The sequence below is a fragment of the Corvus cornix genome, chromosome 2, assembly GCF_000738735.6.
Source record: "Corvus cornix cornix isolate S_Up_H32 chromosome 2, ASM73873v5, whole genome shotgun sequence".
Classification (NCBI taxonomy): Eukaryota; Metazoa; Chordata; class Aves; order Passeriformes; family Corvidae; genus Corvus; species Corvus cornix.
In genome coordinates, this window is record NC_046333.1 from 71,870,215 (window position 1) to 71,889,887 (window position 19,673).

The 19,673-nt window shown below is 40.5% G+C and overlaps 1 protein-coding gene across 3 annotated transcripts in view; it reads right to left on the bottom strand.

Annotated features, from left to right (window-relative positions):
- The window catches only part of CDH6 (cadherin 6), a 103,592-nt gene that overhangs the window by 43,862 nt on the left and 40,057 nt on the right, over window positions 1–19,673 (bottom strand). For 2 of the 3 annotated variants that reach the window (XM_039548900.1, XM_019286282.3), the window contains exon 2: window positions 6,925–7,280. In XM_039548900.1, coding sequence (XP_039404834.1) covers window positions 6,925–7,152 — 228 coding nt within the window. In that variant the 5' untranslated portion in view covers window positions 7,153–7,280. Of the gene's footprint in view, window positions 1–6,924; window positions 7,281–12,533; window positions 12,632–19,673 lie in introns of those variants that run through there. The other variant, XM_010400168.4, reaches the window with a different exon arrangement.

The window sequence follows — 19,673 nt, forward strand, 5'->3', positions numbered from 1 at the left end:
GGGGATAGAGGGACTTTATCAAATGATACGACTCCAAAATAAACAACTCTGTAAAGAAAACAGTCGGAATTATAGTTCTAACATAAACATTTGCTAACGTTTCCCCCTTCTCCATTAATGTAAGTTTTTTACATCTAGCAGCTCACTCAGTATTTTATTTCTTTACAACCTTTGTTTTGCTGTTTTGGGGTGGGTTTTTTTTAATGAAATTAGAAGACAAAAGAGAAAGGACTGATATTTTTTCCTTTTCCTTCTAGAGGGCAATTCTTTCCTTCATCTGCCACCTCAGACTTTCATGATAACTACAAGCTTCACTGCATCCTGAAGTACTTGCAAGTGCATGTTGAGGTTTCTTTCACCCCATTAATGGTGAAAGCAAGCCACAGTCTGCATTAGCGCATATGGATCGACAGTAGGCATTCACATCACAACACATTTTCAGTTTGTGTTTTGAAATGTTACACTGACTGGCCACAGCTCTCAACCCACTGCTGCCCCACTGTGAACCGATGCTCACCAGTGAGGGAAATGGCAGCAAAAGAAAAGGGAGGCACAGACAATATGTTGAATTTAATAAAGAGATTTCTCTAAGCTTTATGGTTTACTATATTTGGTAAGCCAACTGTGAACAACAAATGGTGAAGTAACAACGGCTGTCTTAAGCTTGAAAGAGGCATTTTATTTTTTAGCTATCGCTAGCCTTCAAAATTTACATTCATGATGTTGGAGCTTCATAGTGAGAATGCTACTGTGTTACAAAAACAAATAAGAAAATAGTAATTGCAGCTCCAGAGAACAGCGATCTAAATACTCCATAATAAAGCATGAACTTCACATGTAGTCTCTCTCTAGAGAGGAAGATTAATATGTTCAGCTGTTTTTCTATAGCTAGAAGTCTAGGGACACACAATTCAGGACTATATGCAGACTGCTAACAAGAGTAGAACAGGATAATCTGTGGAAAGATGTGATCCAAAATGTAAGCACTAGTATGAGTGGGTAATTAGCATGAGGAAAATAAAATCGTTTTGTTTGGGACACAAAAGTGAAAAATAAGAATTAACAGAACTATTGCCTTGAGGGTCCCAGGATTTGCTTGCTTTGTAGGTGGAATGGGAAGTAGGGGAGGAGGTTATGTATCGTTACACTGTAAGTACCATCATGTGCCATCATGTAGGAAATGGGGTTTGTTTGAAACAGATGGTTGCAAGGCTCTTATGTTGTGTAATATATTTGGATGCAAGGATGATGCCAAGTAGATTCACAATTATGATGATCGTAAACATTAACCATGCTGTATTTCCTGCCTTTTCATTTTCTGAGTAACATCCTTGCCCATCCCACCCATTGTTCATTATCTCCTTTCTTAGCCCCCATATGATGGTTTAAAACCTGCAAGCTGTTTCTGGATTGTCACCCTGGGCCTCTAACCTCTCAACTGTCCCTCATTACGGAGTTATCTCTATTCCGCAGAGACCGGCAGTACAGAGAACTTCTATCAGCACCAGTAAATCTTTCGAAGAGGAATATAAGACAAGTGTGTGTATGTGTGTGCAATTCAATATAGAAATGAAGGGCACTTGGGAAAGTCAAGTGGTGGAACATAAAATATGACTGATGGATGAGGAATAATGGAAGCGCAGATGTGCCACAGCATTTGTTCTACTTTTTAAGAGAATGACAAGTACTCAGTCTATTGACGTGTGAGGCAGGTGACCTAATTACATAAATTGGGGAGGCGGGGAAGGGGCTAGGAACTCTTGATTTTTTTTTTGTTTTCAATCTCTGTTTTGAAATTTCTGACTTTATTTAGCTGTGCAGAAGGACACTTAACCTCCCTGTACATAAGTTTTGTCACATGTAAAAGGCTGGTCTTAATGCTTACAGTTCTTCTGGATGCAGAATGCAAAATGTAGACCCTGAGAGAGGCTATTCTGATCATCAAAAATGAATGGAAAATTGCTTTGAGATACTCTCTGAATAAACAGAACATACAAGGGTAACTTTTAACTTTAGGCTTTGCAAAAATGCCGAATAGTCACTGTACTTGGAACAGGAAACTGAAGGCATTAGGCATATATCATAGTGCAAGTTACAAGGCAAGGAAAAATACTGAGCAAGTGTCTGCCAGTAAAGCTGCATAAAGGATGTTAAAAGTGCAGATGGGGGAGTCATTTTAGTTTGACTTTTCACATTTTTTTTTGGGAAAGAAAAATTTTAAAGGTAAGTGCAGAACACTAGTGCACTAAAAGCTGAAAGGGAAGATTTCTCTTGCTAGTTATCATGCCATACAATTAAGATACGATACCTTTTAAGCATTGGAGTAATGTTACTCACTACCTCCTAAAATGCTGAAAAGGCATGGACTGTATTACACGACAGTAATTTTCTTTGTTTAAATAGCCCCTCGTGTGTGCTCACAGCCAGATAATTTTGCCTCAGTACATTGCTTAGTCCCCCTACTTGCAATGACTTGGAGGGATTCTGCCTTTTGTTTTATTTGCTTCTGCTGAAATACACTGCTGTGCTTGCCTTCAGAATAGTTGTAGCCAGAAGTAAAATCAGACAAAAGAAAGAAAACACTGCTGAAACTATACTGTGGTAACATTTAGTTCATCCCCTCCTCAAAGCACGGTCAACAGTACCTTAAACCATTCCTTGACAGAGGGAAATTTATCTTTCCAAGTGGTTCTTTCAACACCAAACAAAAAGATTCTGGTTTTGCCTACAGTAACACAGTATCCTTTTTGCTTTGCCAAGCCACATACCAGCAGGAGTTTGACTTTATCTTCCTTGAAAAATGGAATTGTCAGCAGAGGCTGATTGTTTATGATGGGTTGTACAGGTAGTAACATCAGATAGCTCCCAGGCGAGCATACTGCTTGAACTATATGAACATCAATAAGACGCAGCAAAAATGAAAAGTATGTCTGGAAGTTTCCTTTTAGTGCCAGACAGACAGAGTGTTACAAACCATTCCACAGTTGTGCCTGTTGTTACCAGGAAAGCAAGTTGGTCCTTTCCATTGCAGACTGCCAGAAGCTGTTCCTGGGTTAATGAGTACGATTTAAGACTTGTTCAGATCTTTCTTTAGTCCTAAAGAAAATGGAATCCTATCCCTTTATGTAACAATGATTCTAGGTTTGTGCTCTAAACTCAGTGATGGATGCCAGTACATGGATTTTACATAGCCAGTGGGACAGTCATGTCAAAGCTGTCAAGTGTATACAAATAGTAACTATAGCTGTGAGTATAATCTTGGAACCGGGCAGAATTTTTCATTTTTTTTTCACTCCTTGAATATCTGAAAATATCTAGAAAACACAGTGTATTTTTTTATATGCAGCTGCACTACTACTTCATTGTTTACCTGTGATTTAAAGATGTATTCACCTCAGCCCTTTAAAATTGCACTAAGCAGTCACTGGTACAACTAGATCTCATTTAAAACCTAACCCAGATGTTGCAAATTTTGGCTAGGTAGTAGTGCTAGACACTTCTCTACTTTGATGCTCATGTAATTCCTGTATTTTATTTTTGGATTGAGTCCCTGCCAAGTGCTATAATTTCTGAACCAGAAGAAAAGATATCTTCAGGTTAAAATGTCACTATGTCCATCAGTCACACTTCAATGCATAGCTATAGTTCACAAGTTATTCAGCAGTGCAACGAATAATTCCGGTCTAGAACTTTTCTTCAAGTTCCTTATTAATGGGTCTGAGACTAGTGACTGGAGGCATGAATTCCAACTCTTTTAAAAAGACTTTATTTCACAAATATACAGGAATGAAATTGAGGAATACAAGGGTGGATAATAAAGCGATCGATCTGGTGTCAGCAAACATAAACTTCTATTTGTAACACTGTGAGTGTCTCCCTGGCAGCTGCACATCCTTGTCCAGTGAGACACAGTTGCATGTTTGGGCTGACAATGAAGTGTGCAGCATACAAAACTGGGGAGCACTTTTTAATAGCTGACAGTACCCATGGCTACCAAAAAAAAGTTTCATATGTGCTTGGACAACTAACTCTTAAAGGACAGAAAGCTCTGGGTTCAACGAATAAAGAGCATACAGGAGATGGAGAACGACAGTGCCCTGGTCTGTGACTCAGATGATGCTGCAGCATTGTCTTCAGTACTGCCTTGAGCTCTGTTTTCAGAGAGATTGTCTTTCTGTTTTATTATCTCAAACCTGAATCCATTCCCTTTCACTGTTTTTTCCCTACTCTCTAAAACTACTATGATGCAAATATGTTTTTTGTACTATAAACAGTTACAGAATTTTACAACTGTAATTTGGGTAGCTCATAGAAATAGCACTGTTTTTTAGAATCTTTCACAACGGACTTCTTAAATCTCATATTTTGATGTAGATATTTGGATTAAACAGATGCTAAAAAAATGAAAAGAAAAAAGCGAAACTAGCATGAGTAAAAGATTTTCTTTTGTAGCTTATATAGAATCTTTTTATTTTTAATAGTTATGATGTTAATGCTCACTAGCTTTAACCACTGAACACAAAAAACCCCAGAAGATTCATGTCTGCCTGTTTATACAGTAAGGAATAAGCACAATTCCCCTTTATATACATATATTGCTGTTGTTTTAAAAGATTTTGTGTTCACATTTCTTTTTTTATATTCCTAGCATTTTTAAGTCCATATTTAAGGTTAACATTTAGTCCTCTGAGGAAAAAAAAAAAAAAAAAGCTTGATAAAAATGATCATTATCCTCATTTGCCCACATCAATCAAGTTTAATTGCTCAGTTAAATTGCCTGGTTACCTCAATTTGGAGACATTTAGATGTTTCTATCATTTCCCCTCACACCAATCTTCAACTTTAATAATAAAAGGCTGCTCTTCCATGCCTCTTGGCTAATTGTTCAGTTACAAGAGTGTGAGCAGTTCTGGCATTTGAAAGATGTGTGAAAGGCCACTTGTGAACGGCTTAGGAACACAGAATCAATGACATTTATACATTATGTGTTCTTTCTGTGCTTTACAACAGAAAGTGTAATAAAGTACAAATAGGCGGAACAACAACTTTTAAAAATAACGTACATTTTTTTCTCTCTCTCGACTCCTGTTGAAACTGTCTTGGTTTTCTGGTCCAACTAGACCATTTTTTAACTGTGTCTCAGCAAACTTATCCTGCAGGAATATTCACTTCCCCATCAGTCCCTCTGAAGTCAATAGCTTGTACTCTAATTCTGCAGTGGAAAGAATGTGGGGCTGAGCAGGTTTAATGTCAAAATTCCCAGTGAAAATGAGAGACTGTAGGACTCATCTCAGGACCACAAACTATCTTTGAACTAAAAGATCCCCAATACCCTGGCCACCCTCGGCAGACTGTGAAACACAAGAGTGTGTGGGTGTGTGGAGGACTGTTGTCTTTCAATTTGTTGCCTTTTTGTTTTCCTTGACTCCATGTTTCATACCTGTTGGTTTTTTTCCTTCACTGTCTCATCTTCTGTTTTTGTTTTTGCTCTCTTTAGGGAAACTTTCTCCCAGCTCTTATCCTCTACTCCCATTTAGTATCATTTCCCCCTCCTTTCCATCTTGATTCCTCTTTGTAAAGCTTCCATTCCTTCCACCTCTGTCTTTCTAGTTCTTTTCTCTTACTCTTTTCTGTTTTTTTTTTTTTTCTTACCCTCTTATCTTCCTTCTCTAATTCTCCTCTCTGAGGACTCTCTGCCTTTGGCCTTTTCCTGTAGATTGGGCTCAGTGGTTCCTTTCATGAATGCTGATTATCCTGGCTGGAGTTCTATGAGTATTACACCAGCTCTGAGTAGCTCTTCATTTGAATCATGCCTTGCAGCCATTTAGCAGGAAAGGAGTGTCACATCCAACTTTGACTGACAGCTGACTGGCAGGAAAGAGAAGCAGCCACCATCTCTCATGGGAATGCTCAGAAGCTTGCAGAGGGAGATAAAATGTCAAACCACTGTGATCTGCAACCTTTGCTAAAAGGCTTGAGAGATCAAACTAGGATCAGACACAACCCCATTTTAGTTTGGAAAACTTAAGCTGTATTGTTTCTGCTTTGAATGTCATCATCAATAGCACAATTTCTGTGTTCTGCAAGACATATTCCTACAGACTATGCCACCTTGGGCAGTATAGACTCTCTTTAGGCTCTTAACACAGATGCATTAGCTCTACAGCTCACATAATGGTTGTTACCTACATGGGGGTCTGCTGCTCAGGGAGGCGGATGTTGTTCTCAGAGTTAAGCTGTGACTTTTCTTTTTTAAACTTTTTTTGAACCCTTTCCCAACTGTCAGCATGCTTTGAGATTAGAAGTCTTCAGCTGCCTGGTGCCTCTTAGTATATATGCAGAGTGTGCTTCAACCAGGCTTTGTAGGAGCATGGCTGGTGGTGTGAAAGTCACGTCACGCAGTCCTCAGTGGCACCACGAAACCTCCTCAGAAAATGGCTGCATCATTGTTGTGTGCAGTGGGGAATAAAAATGGAAATAATTGCCTTTTGCTGGGTAGAGACCATCCTAACCAAAAATTCAGGTACTGTGAATCCTAACTTATACCTAAACCTCTTCTGGTTTATGTAGTTTGACTGTAGCAAAATTAATGAGCATGAGGGAAAACACATATTCCATTTTGAAGCTAAAAATCTGGCCTATAATTAAGCTGCATTATTTCCAGACACAAAATAAATTGGAAAATCTTTAACAGAATTGCCAATGATTTGCCATGGGACTTCCTGGTTAAATGAAGAACTTCTTGTTGATGACAATTTGAAGTTGAAACATACTAACCTTTCCGCTGAATTACTCCTCAGCAGAAGCTGGGCAAACAGGAACACGAACTAGAAGTTGTAGCAGGCATTGTTCTTCCCTACTTGCTACTGCTGGCTTTCCAGTGCTTCTAAAATCAAAACTTAGATGCATATGAAAGAAACTTACCTTGCCAACATACTGGTAGTCAGTTCCTGTGTATTCCTCCAATAAAAAGAACTGATTCCACATCCAGCTCCTTTTGGAACGATGGAGGTCTTGCCTGCTGTTTCCAGACAACACCAAAACCTTTTCCTTTTCTGGAAAGCCACTAGTCCTCTTGGATAACGGAGTTAAGAAACTTTGGTGGGGCTGACCAGCCCAAAACAGCAGCCAGAAGCAATGGTAAGTTCTCATCACGGCAACACAAGATGGTCTAAATAATGATTTTTTGTCTTGTCCTCAAACTAACCTACTTTACTGCACTGAATCCAATCTCATGCCGTCCTCCTTCTTTGAATAGTCTTTGCAGTCTCAAAGGAACTCTGAAAAGAAAAATAACGACTTTTTTAGCATTTCCAAAGGTACTTAAGTGTCATCACCGCAGCAAGTAAGTCCACAAAGCAGACGAGTAATAATGATTGTTGAAAACCTGGGCTGTTTCTGAATCAAAATGTCGCAAATGGTCCTTCAAATGATCTGAGTAGGCAGAAGGAGTCATGATGTTTGGATTTAGGGTATGTGTGGGTCCCCCTTAACTCCATTTACTTCCCTTCATCAATAAAGGCAAGCCAGATATTTCTCTCTTTACTGCCTGAACTTTGGGATGTAACTGATTCCTTTCTGATTGGGGATCTTGATGAGGTTACCTTATTGCATTAAAGAAATGCTAGCAAAACTGCACACTGTCTTCCCAGGATGCATTCTGTTGCTATAGTTATGGACTGAAGAGACTGGACTTAACTCCAGGATTTTCTTTTCACATTGAAGGAGTTTTGCCTTTGACTTCATTTAGAAAGGCCTGGCTTAACAGGTTAGGGAAATAAATGTGTGTATTTGTCATTATCTCATACATAACAGACCTGCTTGCTATGGCATACGAAATGGACACCTTGGTTTTCTTATTATCTGCTGCCAGAGTTTTGTACTGAGTTTTGAATCTTTACATACATAGTTATATATGCACATTGTCTCACTAATAAGTTCTAAAAATAGAAAACAAACCCCAGCTAGTACATTGCTACCTGTGGGTTTTTACTAGCTACTTCTTCCTACTATTATTAATATAAAATATTGGTGCACCTACAAAATAATTATGAAAATGATCTCTATCTTTGAATACTGCGTAATTTTCAACATGCAAAAAGCTACAGATACAGTACCTCAGTGTAGTGTTGACGGTTCTTCTGTTTTTAAAAAAGCTGAAAGCTTCTATTCAGAAGGAAGAAAATATACTATGTGTCTCAGGTAACCAGTCATACAGAATGCCTAATGAACAGCTTTGGAACATTTTATAATGTGAAGAAATCAGAATTAGTTGACAGAAACATTCCACAACATATGTTTTTGTTGTAAACACTTCATTATATTTTTAGTTCAAACAGATCTATAATCTCAGATAAGGATAATGTGATTAACTTTCATTTGCTTTCTCACTGATGCTCTTTGAAAAAAAGTTTTGGGTTTTTTTTTCAGTATTCTGATCAAAACCCAATAAATCATTCTGAACCAGCTCAAAATTCACTACAGCATCTCTCAGTATTTGTAAAGAAAGACTGTGGAATGACAATCTGACTATACGAAATGGAAGAGAAAATTTTTGTTTGTTTGTTTCACTGCATTTCACGCAACACTACTTGGATCATATTCTATATCAACGACCATTTTTTCTCCTTTATTATGTGTTTACCTATTTAAAGGCGTACATTAGACAGAATTTAGCCCTTGAGCTATGCTGAAGGAGTTACAGTACCTACAATCCCTCGGGTTAGCTACTCTTCCGGCTGTCGTTGTTCTTGGTAATAAATTGTATAAAATAACCCTAAGTCTCTCAGAGTTCCTGTTAATAAATCATTTTCTATAAAGAAATACCACTTAGCTTTTATATGAGTAGTAGGTAATGGAACAGGACTGTTCAAACAATATTATTTTACTGCTTCAAAAGGTAAAATTCTGTTAAGAGGTAACATCTGTGTGAGAAGGAAAAAGATTTTTAGCCTTAAGAGGAAGAATGTAAATAGTACAATTAATTCTGAAGCAGTTTACTTTCTTCTGGAGAAGAGGGAAGATTTGTAGTTACCTCCTGTTAGCCAGGGAGCTTTCTATAGGAAAAGACAACTCTGTCCTGCAGGTCATGGGAGTTGTGTCCACACACAGCTTTGAGTGTTGTGAGAGACACAGACCCTGGGTGTATTCACACATACACGTATCTATACACACAGAGACAGAACAGCAAGAACAGAGCTGCTGCTCACAACAAGGCCTTCCCAGAGGAGGAACAGGAAAAGCTGGCATGACTAAGCTCAATGTGTTTAACAATTACTTTCATTGCAACTGATGGAACAGTGGCGAACTAGCGTACAGGTTGCTACAGCAGGGCACAGGCAGCAGGTTCAGCAGATTCAGGCACCAGGACAGGGAGAGATGAGGTGGCTTTAACTTTCTCCATACCTATAGTCTCTCTTCTCCTCCTCCTGTACCCTTCCAATCTGTGTAGGGTCTTGTCCTTTATCACTCTGCCAACATCCATTCTAACCCTGCCTCTCATTGGACTGTATTCAAGTGGACATCTTCCTTCATGTGATATGGAAGAGAAAATTACGTCTCATACAACATTTTGACTTCCATTTTCTTGCCAGGTTGCTTTGGGGAGAGATTGGGGCCTGCCCAGGGGAGATAAGTACTGCCCCAAGTAGGGGCAGACCCAGTGATCTACCACGTATCAAGATGCATGTATCATCAGGATGATCTGTGTTTGGAGGGCAGATACGGAAAGATGGATTAGACGGTGGTTCTGGCTGGGTACATGTGTCTTACCTTACTGGGCAGGCAGGGTCTGAGGTAGGGAGTGAGCAAACCTACAACTTTGCTATTAGTAAGGTCTGGATTTTTGAGGCATAAGTGAGTGAAAATCATCACCTGACAGGCTCCTCTAGTGCTCATCCCACCACCCCTATGGCCAGATCCTGTGGTGGGGCTCCATACCTCTGCTCCTGCACTTAACATTTCCTGAGAAGTGCTGCCTGGAGCAGCATTACCTAGACGGGATTTGTGCCAGCCTTTTAAAGGATCAGTCCTTCAAACGCCAATTGCCAGGAAACAATTATTCCTGTGGGGGAATTTTCTGCAGTTGAAGTCAGCTATATTTCACAGCTCTGATGTCATGGGAAAGGTTTTATAGTGGCTCATGCTGAATTATAGCTTACAAGAATGATATCATAGCTGTGAAATACAGCCTTTTACTCTTCCCTGCAGAGATGTGTCCAAAATGCTGAAATAAGGGCATGATCCCGTAACGTCCTTCTTGACTGCATAGCCTGCATGATGCAGCAGAGCAGCTAAGCCCCAGCAGCTTCCCTGTGAGTGGCAAGAAAGGAGACACACCTTTACAGACCCTGGCTCAAGCGTGCAATCGGGGTAAGTACCAACTGAACCCACGGTGTCTCTGCCCTATGGGTGCTGATTACTCTTTCATGGGGCATAGTGATAAATTCAGTTGAGTGAATAAAAAGGACAGAGCACTACACTCTGAGCTGAGGATTTAGTAGAGCGAGCTCTTGTGGCTCTTAAATGCCATTTTGTGCTCCAGTCCCAGTGTCTCATGCTCCAGAGAGGTCTCTGCAATCTCTCTTTATTTTGAAAACAAGTCATTTACCAGGGAGATTCTTTAAGGGTAGATGTGCAAATATAACTGATGGGACCTGGGGATGGGAGCAAAAATTGGTTTTCTTCACATTGCACAAAGACAGGTAAAAGGAGGCACTTTAAACATGGCATTTCTCTCAAACATCAGCTGGTCAGCTGGCTGGGGAACTTGCTGTGTTAATCAACTGTCAAGAGTGAAAAACAATTTTAGTGTACAACAGCCTCAGACAACTGGCTTAGCTCTGTCAGCTCAAATATATAGCAAATCTTGGCTTTTTACGAGAAAAGAAGAAATGTGTACATCCAGACTTAAAAAAAAATCCCAGTCTAACTTTAGCTATGATCACTGTTAACATAAAAGCAATGTAACTTGCAGCTACAGAGCTTTCTTCAGTGTGATGAGTTGCAGATCTAAAGTTTATGTCCATGCCTCTTTGAAGGATTAACAGCTCAGACAATTGCTTAATCACTGAGTATCAACTTCAAAATTACTTCCCCCAGGCGATAGTAGTCATAGTCATATTCACCCTCTCCTCCAATACTTCATTAATGTAATGTCTTAATGTGAGAACTCAGCGCAAATTTACATCCTTCCAGAGCAATATCCAAGTATTTCAACTATAAATCAAAAAAGAAATGCATCCATTGGAGTCACTCCTATGAATGACGGAGCCCTGCCCTGGAGATGCCTTTCTGGCGCAGTGACAGGCATCAGCTATAGATTCTTGACATGAGGAGCCCCAAAGAGGTTCCAACTCTGTTCCTGCTCAGCACTGTGGGTTGTAATGCTCTTCCCAGCTGGTTGTTAAATAAACCAGACTAGCAAAGAGCCTGAGAGGCATCAGCAAGGAGAGGGAAAAGCGATTTTCTTCATTCCTTTCTGTTCAGCCCCACAGTACTCACTCCATCGGCAGACTCTCAAAGGAATATGCTTTATAAAGCAGACTAGACTCTGGACTCTTATGCTTTTTACAGAAACAATTATGTTTCTTTATGAATTTATACATCCTGGATGTTATGGGCTGCTGATAATTAGATTTTAAATAGCTTCTAAATAGGCTAGCAACCATCGGTGTCTCTAAAGTTTCTGATACAACCTTTACTCAAACAGAAGTGCCAGTTTAATAGATCCTTTATTCTCTAGTCAGAGAGGTACAGTTTCACTGTTTCAGCATTGGATACAAAGCTTTGCAGATTTGGATTAAGGTCCATTAGTAAACTGGAATGAACATCAATTGTGTTTTGAAGAACTGATAATGCACTGCTATTCTCACACAGCAACTGAATGAGGAAGTGAAAGTTAATATACGCTTTGGCATAATATATAGGAAACTGAGCACGGGAAATGTTTTGGAGCTTGAGGTGTGACTATTTATTTATTTATTATTTCTGTGACACAACAAATTGCATCAATCCTTATGGAGTTTCCTTGGTGTGAGAAGCCACTTTAGTTTGAATTCAGCCATTTTAGTTTGCCTCAACTCTGGCTGTCAGGGTTGTCAGAGGCATGTGGGGTGAGGGAGCGTACACCTGCCACTTGCAGGAGGCAGCCAGGAGTGGGGGAAGCCTCGGCTCTGGGTAGGCTTCGCCTGGCAACACCCCCCCCGAGGCAGGCAGCGGGAGACACTGCGGAGGGGCTGCTCCAACCAGGCCGCGGAGAGTCTCCTCCAATGGACGGCACACAAAGATGGAGCGGGACCAATGGTCCCCTGTCCTTGGGCGGACTTTGGGAGGGGCCAGACGGCTAGAAAAACCAACTGTGTCAGGGCTCGCTGGGGCTTATTGCTGTTTATTGCCTGCTCCCGCTTGCTCCCCCCTTTGCCCTGGTCCCAGCCTGCCTTCTGGCTCTGCTGCCCTCGCTGGCTGGCCCTCGCACCTGTCCTGCCTTTCTGAGCCCCTGGCCGCCGCCTTGCCTCTTCGCCCCGTGTTCCTACCTGGGCTGCTTCCTTCCCTGCCGCCCCGGTCCAGCCGGTCACCGCCACCCTGTCCAGGCTCCTGCTCCTCCCGTCCGAGCGCCCTCTCACCGCGTGTCCGGGGCCGTCGCCGCGGGAGCCGCGCCCGCCGGGAGCCGCGCAGGCTCGGTGAGAGCCGGGCAGGCAGCGGCACAGCCCCGCCGGGACAGCGCCAGCACTGCCCTGCCTCGCTGCTGCTAACGCCCTGTTTCTCGCTCTCGCTCTCCTCTCCCCCATTCTTTTCCCGTTTTCCTTTCTTGTCTCTTCTAGCCCTCTTTCGTTTGGGCAAGTCCTTTTACTTTCTGTTCTTGTTATCAATAAACGGTTCTCAGATACAAGGTTCGCCCCGTTAGGCTTAATTTCGTTCCCATCAATTTTTAAAAGAACTCTCCGCAGTTCCCCACAGTGGAACGCGACACTTAGGTTCTTAGAGAAAGATGCACCAAGACAGAGAATAGACCCTACTCTCTCATTCTAGCAGATTACACTATGAATGCACAAGTATATGTGCCTTTACTGCCCCTGAAACAGTTCTAATTCAGAGTTCTTGGTGGAAAGATACAAACTAGTCCCTGGCTTCATCATTGTATGAAGTGTTTACCACCAGTAACTTTGGAGGAAAAGGAGGGTTCTACCCTGGAAGCTCTAATTTATATTTAATTTTGTAGATGATGTGGGAACGCATTGACAGTATTCTGACATTTTCTAGAGGCTTACCCAGCCAGCACCAGTTAAGTCTGTCAGGTAAACTGAGCCTGCTTAAATCCCAAACAATTCTACAGAGCCAACTAGCAGTGACAGTAACGGGACTGCAGGCTCTGGATTCACAGCTTCCCTATGCAGGAGAGTCACTTTCTAGTCCCCCAGCAAGACCCTGCAGCAAGAGGAACTCTCTCTACTCAGTCCTTGCTAGGAGGACTCTCCCCTGGCTCAACCGTCACGTGCTAGTGTTAAATCTGTCAGGTCTGCAAGAGGGGAACACATCAACATCTTTGTCTTAGCCTGAGGAACCAAAGGTGAGGAAAGCCTTAATAGGGGAGGAGAAAAATGGCTAAATAGTGACTTCTGCATTTACTGTGTCAGATATGAGAGTCTGTGGTATGGAATGAGACATTCTAGGTAAGGATCTGGTCATCTGTTGTTTGGATTTTACCTTATTGCAAAGCCAAGCCAAAGGAGCAATTCACAAGTCTCTAGGAGAATTTGAGTCAGAGAAGCCAGGACCCTAGGGTGTCCTTGGGGCCGTCCTCTCTAACGTGAAGGATGTGATTCCTCTAGCCTGGAGGCAAAACTGCAGGGAAATGATTAAGTCTTTAAGGAAAATCTGCAAAAAAATTACTTTCTTACCATGGAGGGGGAAAGGTTAAAGTGACATTAGTTGCACAAAGAAAAAAAAAAAGTATTCCATCTAACTTCAAAAAATAGAAGCTTCCAAATTTAGCATATTCACTTCTTTTCAGTGTCATATTAATATATTTTAATAAATCATATTAGTACATTTTCATATATAGCAAAGAATTTCTTGCTGGATATTTTCAGTAATAGCTGAGTTTCATGTGCTCAGAAGCTGTAACACTGCAGACTTGTCCATAATTGACTTGGACTTAAAACACAGTTGTTGAGTTTGAGCTCACTTTACAATTATGTCTCTCTTATGACCATTTAAATCTGAAAGTCTCCATCTAATAATTTTCTCAAGTGTGAATAAGCTTTTACAGCACTGAAACCCAAATGCTTTTTTTCTTTATTGTCCATGAGGCTTGCCTTTGTAAATATCAGTCATAAATGGAACAAAATGTCACTTTTCCAGTGCAAAGATAGCTGATGAAATTTTAATCTTCTGATAGCTTTTTTTTTTTATCTCTTTGTTATATAAACCCATATACTCTAGCGATCATTCCTGTAAATACACCACTGAAATAACAAAACAGAACAGAGCCAAGAGAGAATTCAAACTGTAAGATTTGTGGGTTTAAACTAGAGGTACTTTATGAAGACATCAAGTACACAATGTAATTGCAGCCAGCAGCCGTTGATTATAATGTCTTTCAAAGTCATTTTTTTATTCAGTTCTCTCAGCAGGAAAAAAAAGGTGAAGAACTATAAAAATAACTAAATGCAGCAGAAATACTAAGATAACTACTACCTCCATCCTGCACTGGGGACTATTAACATGGTGGTTTTGTACAATACAACTGATTTAATCCTAGTGGACCTAGTGAGAGCACCAGGCCTCACAAAAGCACACACTGACAAAAGAGGGAAAGTGAGAAATGTATCTCCTTCTTTGATTCGTGAATGGCCATGGCAAAAGATGACTGTATGGATTTATTCAATAGCTGGTGAGTGAACTGATGATGATATTTGTCTGTTCTCAGAGATTTTGATTTTTTTATCACTTGGTATTTGAAAAGAGCCTTAATGTCATACTGTTCCAGAGATGCCCCATCTCAGTCTCTGTAGTTAGCCACACTGGGCGTGTATCTTTTATCCACTGTGCAAAAACAGTCTCAACACACAAGACAGAGGAACGACACAGAAAAGGAAATCTTGTTTTCACTGTATGGCTGCATTAAGTGACATTTCTGTGGTCATTCAAGAATATCTATGGAAGGGCTGGAACCTGGACCTAGATTCTTGAGGCATACAGCAGTATTCTAATCACCAGGATATTATTCTTCCTTTCTGATGGAAGTCCAAGTCATCCTACCTGTGCTTTAAGCACCACAAGCACCTTTGCTGCATGTACTGGCTGGACATTGGTGTGAGCTGGAGGATATGTGGACACTGTAGCTGGAGCACCTGGAAAAGGATCTGACGTTCTCTGGGTGTAAAGGCAAGAGCAGCAACGTTACGCAGGTATCACAGGCTGGTCACCTCTGCAAGGAGTGATACGGGAGAGGAAGGACAGACACAGCTCTAGCTGATCCTGTCCTCTTTGTGAGCTACCTTTGTGTGGCACTAACAGGGAGCAGGAGCTGGTCTTGCAAAATGCTTCCAGCTTCTTCTGCCTTTTCCAGGTGATGTGGGGACAGGCCTCCACAGCATTTCAATGTCCCCCTGCAGCAGGAAGCACCCTGCTAATGCTGCTTTCTAATCTAAACCAGGGACAGGTATGTGACTAGCAGATAATACAGACTAATACTGTAAATTATATTAAGTTGTTCCTTGACAGAGAGAAGACTAAAACAGCCAAGCAATCAACTACGTTTAGTAGTTGAAATCAGTAGTGCTCCTACTGCTATGCATATCTGATATGCATATTTTTTATTCCTGATGAATACCTTAATGGCAGAGAGTAGCAGATGTGCATGGAACTAGAGCCAGAGTTTTCAGCAGTACCCAAAGCAACCCTGAAGCCATGAAAATGCTTGTAGGAAAATCTTATTTCTTGTTGCAGTACTTGATAGAAGTCTGCAGTATTGTCATCTTGTTGTCCAAGTTACTGTTGTTCTCAGACATGCAATAAGCTACCATCAAATTATAAGGTTGTGCTTTCCCCTAACCCTTTTTATTTATCTGTTTAGGTATGTTAGAATACAGAACTAGCAGGCTCTTCAAAACAGGCATGTCGGCAAAAAGAAATTCAGTCTACACTACGCATCAAAATTTGTTGTCTGAAAAGGAGCCTAGCTTCCCTATCCAGACAATAGAAAGACTCTTAGGTGACCATCAAGTGCCTAATTTAAAGTGCTTTGTCTCCCACTGAAAAAGCTACATGGTCTGAATACCTGTTGTTATATTTCTGTTTAGACACTGGAATTTGGAAGTCTCCTAGACAGGCTCTTAGAAGTGATCAGTGACATTTTAGGCTTTCTGTTGTAAAGCAAAAATAGAGCTATTTTAAACAAGACTCCAGTCTGAGGAAGGTATGGGATGCCACCACTCAACAATATCAGGTAAGGAAACTACTAAAAACCTTTGGACACATTAAAGAAAAACCTGGTCAGCTTCTCCCTTAAAACTGTTTTTCTTGCTCTAGGGGAGATACCCTGTTTTGCTTTATTCCATGCACACTCAGCCTACCATTTATTAGGTATCTACCTTCATGCCATCTGAGGAAAATTATCCACAAATTCCCATAAATAAGACAGAACCATAGGCAACAGATCCTTTCTGTGCTGAATAGCAATTATTCAAAGCCAAAGTGTCAGCGATACTCTCCAAACACAGGAGAAAAATCTGGGCTTGCAGATGCTTCAGTGGCATTGCAGTTCTCCCTCAAGTACTGTAGAGTGATAATGATACTGCCACATGCATAGCCAGGAATAAAAGAAAGGAGGAGGTAAGGTGTCTTTTCAATAAGCACAGGCATATCTTCTCATGAAAGACTGACTATTTTTGACAGTAGCAATTAGGCAGTTCAATAACAGACACAAGTAAAAGAAAATTCTTTGACAGGAGTGTTTTGGATGTGCTTTGGGCAGTGTATATTGTTGTGAAATATGATATTAATTGCTAAAATCCTGATTTATTTCCTTCAGAAGAAACTCAGATACTGTAACAACAGAACCATTTTAGCAAGTGAGGGCAAACAGGTAAGGAGATTTCCCACAATTCTAATTTAAGCATGTTAGAACATATGCACTTTTCCTAGGTACAAAAGAGATTATTCTTTTCTACTTTTTATTTACAACTGTCTGTAACTTCACATTTCTAGGATAGCCACAATCCCAAATGGTATGGCTGCTGTCTCTTTTTTTTTTCTTTTAGTGACCTTAATCTTTTCTGCCTACGTTTTGCAGTTCTCCACTACAGTGACTCTCCTCGCTACCCCTGTTCCCAGTGTGCCCCATTTCATCTGTGGTAGAGCAAAGCAGTTGTCTTTCTTAAGCAGTTTTCTATTCACCAGCTGCTGCTTGCATTTTCCTCTCTGCTAGAGGCTCAGTGCTCAGTACATTTTTCTTGACTTCTTGACAGAAACATATGCTAATTTCCCACTCTGAAGTTAGGCAAAAACAAACGAGGTGGGACATAAGGTACTGGAACCTGGGCACGATAGAAATAGCTAAACTTTGACTTCACATTTGATTGTCAGGAGCTTTCTTATCTCTCTTAGACTTTCATGGCCATTTACCAATGTGAAATGGGTGCAGAGTGCTACCAAATCAGAAATACCTGCAATGCTCAGCTCAGTGTGGGCAAATGAACTCCACTTGTGCAAATATGCTCCAACAGGAGAAATCAACTAGCAAATAAAGAGATGCCCATTAAGACTGATTTCATTTTGAATGTGCTATTAAAAGAACTGTAGATTAGGAGGTCATGTCTCTTTTTTGATGAAAAGGTCTGTTATTTCTTTGATCGTGATAGTAACTGGCTACACTAAAACGCTCTAGATTCTCTAAAAGCTTCTTAATGTTACCCTTATTAACTACACAGCTGAAGAAGCTGTAGCAAAAGAGAGGAGAACTAATGAAGATAGGCTGGCCTCCCTTCTTAGATCTTTTGATCCTACTTGTGATCCTGTTAAGGATCTAGGAGACCTTCTCAAGCAGGGCTAGACTGGATGGCAGAGGGTGGAGATAGCCACGGGGACAGCCCCAGGAGGCCTAGCATGAGGAAGCAGCTGCAGCAGCGAGAGGGACTGACCATTTCTGAGTCACTTCAGAGTTACTAGGACAGAATAATGAGTACTAAAATGGGAATAAGGCATGCTTGTGGTTCATTCAGGTGAATAAATACCATGCCATGCTGGCAGGGATGTTCTAGCAATTTGACAAGTAGGACATTCTGTTTCCAGTAGGATGATATTTATTCATTGTTCAAGTGCATGGCAGAAGCAGCTACACTCAACCTGCAACTTCAGGTGAGGCAATAAACTTTACCACTTCAGTGTATATTTCCAGCCACGATGACTCATTACTTAACTGAGGTTTTGTGAACAGTGAGTGATGTTTCTGAAACTCTTGAAGTTTCATGAATAGGAAACACACATACTTGCTTTTCAAATCACTCATCTGAGAGGTGGCTTTCTTCTTTGAGAAGGGCCTTTTAATATGTTTTTGCTAGTAATTTTATGTTTCTCAGAATATGAAAATGTATAAAAGAATAATGTTACTTATGACTGAATAGCTTCTGAAGTATTTAATAATGCCACTTATGTCACTAGTTCTTTGAAAAACCTTAATGAGTTGCTTAATTAGAAATACTGAGGAAATTTGAATGGCAGATTTTTTCCTTTTTTTCTCTTGGTTCATACAGGTCTGCATACATACATTGTGAAAATCAAATACGATAGAGGTGACTAACTCCTTTGCTTGTATTGTTAAAGAATATTCCTCTGGTGAGGAGTTTTCTCTGGGCATTGAAACCAATAAAATGTATGTGATCAAATGCCTGTAAAAATGTTTCTTCTTAGGAATGGGAAAAAAAGAAAACAACATCAACAAAGACAGGAAAGACTGCAATCTGACTTAAAACAATTGGTGTTTCTGGTATCGTTAAATTCTTTGCAATTATATGTGGAATCTCTTTGGGATATAGAGAGTTTGTATTTTTTGCAAGTGGAGTCTACAATGGAATTACTGAAATCTTCCCCTTGTGTAATGGACACTTGAATATGGTGCTTTATTTTTAAAATCTGTTCCAGACAGACTCTTTTCTATTGTTTTCCATGTAAGGGAGCTGAAGCCATGCTGCAACTCTTAACTATATTGTTAATGCTAAATAACTGTGATCATCATATGCAGCAAATTGGGGATTAGAAGCTTCTAGGACAGCTCTGCTTTTATGTTTCAGACAACTGAAGGAGCTAATCCTAAAAATACAGAACATGTGATTCAAGTGGTTGTTCTCAGTCCAGGATTCAGTAGAACATTGCTCTGTGCAAGCCAATGAAGACAGCAAAATTGGCCTTTGCTCACTGGAGTTTTTGATTTTGATTCTGAATTAATTCCATGGAGCTGCCAGGATTGATAGCCAAGATCAAAAACACTGGAGAAGTAGCTTGGGAGAAGCAGAATTAAAAGAAACCATTTCTGTATGATTTGAGCTTTTATGCCTGTAAACAGATGTCCCTGTTTAAAAAACAAAGAGATACTAATCTGGACAAGAGAGACTTCTGTTTCAGAAAATCCTTTTCATCAGGCATTCCCCTGAGTAGTTAATGCTAAAGAAAAT